General features: G+C 34.1%; 1 protein-coding gene across 1 annotated transcript; it reads right to left on the bottom strand.

Moving 5' to 3' along the window:
* Nucleotides 1–804: 804 nt before the first annotated feature.
* On the bottom strand, nucleotides 805–7,619 carry LOC6645174 (protein obstructor-E). The gene is made up of 6 exons (XM_023177258.2): nucleotides 7,519–7,619; nucleotides 7,323–7,384; nucleotides 3,135–3,345; nucleotides 2,725–2,843; nucleotides 1,138–1,534; nucleotides 805–1,071 (listed from the first exon to the last, which is right to left on the bottom strand). The coding sequence occupies exons 2-6, from the start codon at nucleotides 7,375–7,377 to the stop codon at nucleotides 909–911; spliced, it is 945 nt and encodes a 314-aa protein (XP_023033026.1). The 5' UTR covers nucleotides 7,378–7,384; nucleotides 7,519–7,619; the 3' UTR covers nucleotides 805–908.
* Between the last annotated feature and the right edge of the window lie 524 nt (nucleotides 7,620–8,143).

Below are 8,143 nucleotides of genomic sequence, written 5' to 3'. Positions count from 1 at the left end.
TCCCTTAGACAATGCCACTGCCTTGGCCTGTCCCTCGTTCCCTCTTTTTCTTCTTGTTTCTCTCTCAATGGCCAATGTAAATCTCGCCTTTCAATTGCTTACAATTTTCACAATGCAATTTCCAATGCGTTTTATCGAATGCTTCTTCTTGTCTACCAAACGTCATACACATGTCCAATCCTCGTCCTTGTCCTTCGTCGCCCCTTTACACAATCTCAGTAAGTGAGTATTTGTGTGTGAGTTGCCATTTTGTTGCATACTTTTGTGCATGCTCAACGGTAAATTGAATTTATGCGCTGCAGGCAATGGCAGAAAAGCTCGAATGGAGAGTGAGAGAAAGACTGACAGTGACAGTAGAGAGAGAGAGAGAGAGAGACAAGGTTCGGTTTGATTTGAAGTGGGTCTCCCTGTATGCGCATAAAAATCTTGTCATTTTGGCAGCGCATCAAATTTGTTTCATATTGTATATGTTGGCTCTGCTATCAAAAGTACAACACATTGAGATCGTTTAGAACTTTATTTACATGCTTAAATGTATGCTATACAATGTATGCGTGGACACTAAACATTGGTTTATCCCTTCCTTAGAGAGGAAAACAAAAAGAAAAAGTTAAAGACTTATTCTGAAGAAGGCAACTAGGAGCTTTGAAAGACTTTTTCTAGACTATATTTTAGGGATTGAAGGCAACATTTTAGATTAGAAATTAAAATGGTAGATACAAGTTAATAATTGCGGAGCTAAGACAGTAAAATTGTACTTAGTCCAAGAATATTTATTGGGATGAATTTGTAATTAAAGGCAATTTTTTGTGTTCTATTTCTGATACGGCTTAATAGAAATATTTATTATGTTTTTTTGTTCTTTTCATGCTCATTCAGTGTATTACTTAAGGCTAAACAGTCGACGCTTATTCTTCTGTATCCTCTACTTCCTCCACTACTTTTGGCTTAGGCTTACGCCTAGAGGGTCCTCGTACACGAGGTGGCTTCTTGGTGGTGGTCGTCTTTGGCTTGGGATTTTCCAATTCATCCAACTCGGCATCAGTCAAACGATCTTTGTACCAGTCAGCACTACCAATAGACAAGAATGTAAAAATCAGTAACAAATAAAACAAACTTTTAGCTAGATTAGCTTACCAATCTGGTACTTTACGTGCCCAGTCGCAAAGCTTCTTCTCTTCATCAAACACTTGACCCAATTTGCAGCCATTACGACGAGGCAAGTCCCCATTGACGCACACATAGAAGAACTGACAATCATCGGGATCGGCATACCGGGGATGGGTTACAGCAATACTCTCATTCACCTTAGGGCACTCAAACTCAAATATATCCTCCGATTTGCAGCCAGTGACACCCACTTCATCGGGCCATGTGCAGATGCCAGTCTTGGGATTGAACACCAAGCCAGCGGGACAGGTTATCATATTGAACTTACCATCGACGCAGAAATAAAACTTATCGCAAATGCCAGGCTTCTCGTGGCCAAAGTAACCATTCTTGCGTGGGCAATGGAGAGAAGACTGTGGTGTCTCTGTATAAAGAAAAGCAGATGCAAATTAAATTAAAACCATTTAATCAAAGCAACTTCAGTAACTTTTAAAAACCTGATTAATACATAATATAATGATTCGTCATTTGGTCATTTCGCATCATCTAAATGAGTCGAAAGGATGTTTGCTTTCTTAATTTTCTAACCAGCATTTTGTTTCCTTGAACCGTTAACTTTGTGCAAATTAAACCAACAGATGAATCTTATTTTGCATCTTTTAAATTTTTAATTAAAAAAGACTATTCTTACTTAAAAGCATATTTTTCACATTTCCTAGAATAGTTTATGCCATTTGTGTTTGCTGCCTTTTCTCCATATTCTTTACCAATGTGTCCTTGCTACACTCTTTGGCCTCGGCTTGTTTATGGTCTTCAGACTGTAAGTTTATGGCCCAGCAATGCCAGCATACAAATGTATATATTCAAACAGTTAGATAGTCCTTTCTAGTCAACCATCTGTGTTTTTTGTTCCTCTTTTGCATGTGCATAGACATAAGTGCATTATACTTATATAAAAGTGTATACCATTCTATTAAGTCAACGGTAATTGGAATTTCTAATGCCTTTTAATGGATGACAAATAAGTTATTAAGAATTTCAAAGAAAGAATAAAGTTTCTTAGATTAAAATATAAGAACGAAGACACTTGTTTTCAAAAGATTTAAAGCCAAATTAAATAATAAAATCAGGCAATAAAAGAAGTCTACCGTGAAGTAGATGGAACAGAAATAAAAACAAAGCACCCAAGCCCAAACCGTAACCCCAAGATTCAAGACCAAAGACCTATTGACGACAACAATTTAGGTTAACCGCCTCGCATGCCGTTTGCATAATAAATAAGTTTAAACCAACAAGAAACAAAAGAAAAAGAGGCGAAAAAAAAACAGCAAACCAAAAGAAGGCGTTGGATGAAGTAACGAGCAAATAAGTGCGAGCACGATGCGCGTTTATGAGTTGATTTTGTTCAGGTTTAGCTATATATAAGTTACATATACACAGCACTCAGAGAGTATGAGTATGAGCTTTACCCCTCGGTAATTCTACATGCTTTGCATACAAAACAGAAACAGGAATTCAACAAATTAAGTAAAAATAAACAAAACCTCGAAAAAAAAGGACAAAATATACTTAGAATAAGTTAATTAAATTTAGCTCGACTTCCCAGATACTTACGTAATTTCGATCTCTTGGTGCAGTCTATATTGTATGGCAAATCACATTTCTCCTCGATGGGTGTGTAATCATTGAAGACCATGCCATCGGCACAAAGGCGCTCAGTGTGAACACCATCTCTGAAAATCAAACGAAATATGAAAAACTACATTAAGGAGAGAGATCAAAACTTATATAGTTTTCTATATTCTTAAACTGCCAAACAAGTCTACAAACCAAATTTATAATCAGTCATAAAATAGATTTTAAATTTTGCAACTTTCCATTTAGATAGATATCTCATTCTAGCTTTAGTTTTACATAAAAATTGAAATTCCTTTCCTATAAATTATGGTAATATCTTTTCTTATCGACTCTTGGACATAAATTGCATTTGCATTGCGATTTCATTCAGTTTCTTAGCAACTTACAGGCACGCATAATATTTATCACATTGCTCACTATCCGGATAGAACCCGTTCGCCTCTGGACACTGCTTGGTGGGCTCATATTCCTGTGACTGTTTGCGTTTGGGTATGACAGCTGCCTCTCCCACAGGATCACGCGTGCGTGGGGGCAAATGGCGTTGGGAAGACGGATGACCGGCTCCAACTCGAAATGCGTGCTGGGCTAATGTGGTTCCTATAAGTTAAAGATGTAAGGAAAATTTGAATATAAATATTGATGTCAGATATGACGATGTTAAAATAATAATGTCTCTTGAAACGCTTCATTTTGAGTCACTTAAAGTAAAGTTTTTTCTAATGAATTGGTTTCTAACCAATTGGTTTATGATCGAAATTTCAAAGTTCTACAGAAAATGAATATTATTTAGCAAATTATTTTCAGTAATTGTTTCATTTCATTAATTTCATTCATTTGTGTCTTCAATTGATAAAATTTGACTTAATTCAATGTTTTTGATTCGAAAGATTCAGATTCATTATGATTATATATTGGTATGTATTTCTGGATAATCTTTTCTTTTATTTCCAAAAGGAGCAACTAACATTTTGTCATCCGATTATTGACTCGAAATGCTATATACGTACGTACTTGTTAAAGCTTATGCTAAATGTACAGGATATATAAAATATTTTACTAAACAAAGGAAGAAAAGCTATTTACACTATGCATAAATAAAGACAATTATGTTCAAGTTGATAATAACACAGATTAGAAAATGAAAACGATTCTCTTTTTGTTGTTTTGTGTTTTGTTTTTAGTTGTTAGCTACAGGTTTTTCATTTATGTTTGTTTGGCAAGACATAAACTGGTTTCGCTGAACTTAATAAATAAAATATCAGCTCGAATGCCGGCATTTACATACATATATACGGGGAGTTAGCTCTTTGGTTTTTTGTTTTTATGAGGCCATACATTATTATCATAGTTGCGACATCTTTGGCGAACGACCTTAAAAGTGAAAGTGCTAATAAACAGCTGTTTTTAATCACATCAGCTGTTTTGCCAGCTTATTGACTTTAAGTAAAAGCCAAGTTTAAAACAAAATGTATGGCATTCAATCTTAATCAACGAAAAAAGCCAAGTCATAACCATGCACTTCCGACAAGTTGCACATTGACTACACTCACACACACACACACACACACACACACACACGCATACACACACACATTTCCAAGGTAAACCACTTCATTCAGGCATTGCAAATGGTATAACAGAAAGCGACAGACAGACTAAAAACCAGTGAAAGAGAAGTGCGGGAAACGAAGGAGGGAATCGAGAAAAAGAAAAAGACAATTTCAATTTTTTTTTTTTTTTTGCTTTTTGCTGCAACAATGCCACCAAGTTGCTGACTGGCTGACATTCGATTAAACGTTAATAAAGAAACAATTCCACAGAGCAATTAGTGCGTAAAGTGTCAGGCAACATTTAAGCCGCCAGCAACACAAGTAACAGCAACAACAACAACAACCAGCAAGTTGTTGACTGTTGTTGCTCTTGCAGCTGCCGCTTGTCATTGAAACACGTCTCATACACGGGCTCTGGACCAGGCCAAAAATAACAACATGAACAAGTGGGGAGAAAACTCAACAACCTTTTTTATGCGTTTCGTTAGCTTTTGTAATACTCTATTAAAAAAAAAAATTAACAAAAATCGATCAAAAATCTATCAAAAATGGTTGTGGAATAGTATAATTCTAGGTGATAATCAGATTTTTCATGACTTTTTTTGAACCAATTTAAAGTTTGTCCTATATTAAGGTGTTTTTAAGCTGTTTCAGTTTTATGTGTATTAAAAAATAGCGAATCCTTAAAATGTAACAAAGAAGTAAACTCAAAGAGTTCCCCATTCGATTATTTTAATTCCTTTTTAATATTGTGGGAATAATTTAAAACGCTAAATATCTATTTCAATTATTTTTATTTAAATATATTTGAGGTTTGCGACTGACTTGACTTAATGAGAATTTGAATGGGCTTAGGTCATTTCTCTTTCTTGATATTTAAATTGTTCTTAGAAAAAGTTGGTTAAACAGCAAGTACGTGGCATATATTAGAAAATTCACAACAGATTACATTCATAGAGCATTTGAATATTCTGTATGCCCTGAGAACTTGCTTACATATGTACATATGTACCTACATGTTTTGTCAGTTCTAACTTTTCCTTGGCTATAAATGTTAGACTTTCATCTTTTTTTTTCTAATTTTTTCACTCCATTTCTTTTCAGGGAGCTTTTTTTTTTTTGTTTTTTGTTCCCGTTAGTATGTCAAGCCCAACATGCGGTTTGAGTTTTGTGACTTATTGTTGCTGGACCCGCAGCCGGAACGCCGCTCTCTGACAACAGTTTGTCAACAAGTTTGCCATAGACTCTGACGACAGGCATTGGTCCCGGTTTGACTTGATTTTCAGTCCGGTTAAACTAGATTAATTGAGTGCCTCGAATGTGCTGAGAAGCGTTAATACATTTTTCCTCTTTCATTTCATTTTTTTTCCATTTGGGTTAAAATTGAATTCAAGTCACATACACGCAGACACCAATTGGTGGGGGTGTTGGGGGGGCAACAGAAAAAAATAAGAACGACTAACGAAATGAGTAGGTGAGACATGCGTGTTAAGTTCATTGAACATCAAATGAGATTAAACACTTTTTTTCATCTTATTCATTGAGCTGGCAAACAGATTTAAAATAGATTAAATTTAATAACAAAGTCTACAAAAATTATAAAAACCGAAAATTGCAATGCATTTTTCAATTGTTTCTGACTAAATACCCTATTGCATGGAAAATGTAAATTTTGTTTTTTCTATTTTTTTGCTTGAGTGGCTTCTAATTAGCTGAAAATTCAATTCAATTTGAGCCCCCCCTTTCTCTTTACACATTTCACCAACGTATGGCAAAATCGTATATAGATATATGTATTTCATGGTCACTTTACTATAATTACAAACTTTTGTTTACACCCACATGCCCCATCATCAGATGAAGTTATCCTTTCATTCAATATACATATACATTCCAGTTTATGCATTTGATTCCAGCAAATTAACAATATACAATTTAAATGAGCTTGCATGGAAACACACAAATTTTGTACAAATTTGCCACAAAAATTAAATTTCCCCGACCGACGAAAAATTTGCCACCGAATATTTTCTATTCAAAATTCCAAAACACAATAACCAACACCAACAAGTGTGACAATATTCAAATGTCTCTCATGGATAGCATTTACCTTTTGATTTACATGTGTAGTTACCCATTCACTCGAATAAATACATGGAAATATATGTAACATACACATATATACACACTCGTATTTTGTTTACACCGAAATGCAAGTACTCTTGAATTAAATTCACATTTCTTTAAATGAAAAAAATCAGTTCTGTTAGATTAGAAAAAATTCTGCAGAAGCATTTTTTTCCATTAAATTACTTACTATTACTTGAACTCGAGGAAATCGGGAATACTGGGGACCGAATAACGGGAAACTTTATTGTATATACGATTTGGAATATTTTCCAAGGTTCGTAGGAAGCAATTGTTAAAATAGTTCTTCAGATTTAGAAAGATTTCAGACTAATAATAAGCTTTTAGTATTAATCTATTAATCATTTAATTTCAAAGGGCAATCTCACAATATCTAAATATTTATTTTTAACTATGAAATCAGATAACAGCAAAGCCAAAAATTGACTTTAAAGGAATTTTTTTTAATAAATAATAATTTTAATATTAAAATTCACCCAAATACATCTTGTTTTTTCCAAGACTCTAAACAAAAATGAGAGAAGATATTAGAAAAGGTATGCAAAATACCAAATTCCAATACGTATTAAAAATTCTCAATACCCTTTGTGAGAGCATAACAATATGATAATCGAGAGTTCCAAACTAATGTTGTTAATATTATGCGAAAATAATAATATTTTCGTTATTTAATTGTGGCCTGAGAAGTTTTGCATACATTTTGTTTAACTTTTGTTTCCTGTTGTTTTGATGATGCTGATTGCTTGTATTGTAAAAGAGCATTACCACTGGCATAAATTATTTAAATAAAACTGTTAAACACATGACATGCGTTTTATCTAATTGACATTTGCAATTAAAAATGGTGGGTTATGAAGAGTTTATATGTCTACTTACCCACTGCTAAGGCAAATATGCAAATTTTAAAAAGCGCCATTGTATTTGTAGTCATAGAAAACCTATACAGAAACGGATAAATGAATATAAATATACAATTTTTAAGGTTTTTCTTTGTATGTATATTTGTTTGAATCACACATTCACTTTTGCTCATTAATTGAATTGCATTGGATCGACCAAATGCGTTATTTACCGTCGGTTCGTTGTGCGCACGCGTCGCCGTCTTCGAGCCAACTGAGTAAAATGGCATTGAGCATAAGACTTTAAAGTGCGATGAGTGAAGTTTACCAGTTTCTCTGGTTAAAGGTTTCTACAAAAAAGCGATTTTAGCACATGTACATATGTGTGTGTGTGTGTGGGCCTGATTGAAAGGTTATGCAAAATGCAAGAGTCGGTGGCGCATGCGCAATATATCAACAGTATAAAAAACCGGCTTTAACTGAACGCTTACTGGCTGAAAAGCTCTGAAAGAGCTTTTAGATCAACAATTTTAGATCCACAAGTTTCCATTGCAAATCTATGTAATGGGAGTACAGAAAAATGGGCCTTAACGGATGTTTAGAGATAAATTATCATTCCGCAGGATCGATGACAGACTTAGATTTGAGAAATTAACTTAAGTTAGGCAGGTTGAAGCACTTGAGCAACTACTCCCACATATGTATTTGATTGGATAATATATATGTGGGATTGGTGCCCACAAGAATTAGAATAGTTGTTATATTAAGTAGATTATTTATTAAATTAGGTAATTAATAACGGAACAATAGGTTTTGACAAAATTATGTATTGCTTCATTTACACACACGTTGTTCGTC

The sequence above is a fragment of the Drosophila willistoni genome (genome assembly GCF_018902025.1).
Source record: "Drosophila willistoni isolate 14030-0811.24 chromosome 2R unlocalized genomic scaffold, UCI_dwil_1.1 Seg167, whole genome shotgun sequence".
In the NCBI taxonomy this organism is placed as follows: Eukaryota; Metazoa; Arthropoda; class Insecta; order Diptera; family Drosophilidae; genus Drosophila; species Drosophila willistoni.
This window is presented reverse-complemented; position numbering and strand designations above follow the sequence as displayed.

What these genes read in the sequence shown, in the direction of transcription:
- LOC6645174 (XM_023177258.2), bottom strand. Translation starts at nt 7,377, where the DNA reads ATGACTACAAATACAATGGCGCTTTTTAAAATTTGCATATTTGCCTTA. An exon ending in GATAAATATTATGCGTGCCT is followed by an intron (nt 2,844 to 3,134) that starts GTAAGTTGCTAA and finishes TTTGATTTTCAG; the next exon opens with AGATGGTGTTCACACTGAGC. An exon ending in GCACGTAAAGTACCAGATTG is followed by an intron (nt 1,072 to 1,137) that starts GTAAGCTAATCT and finishes GTCTATTGGTAG; the next exon opens with TGCTGACTGGTACAAAGATC.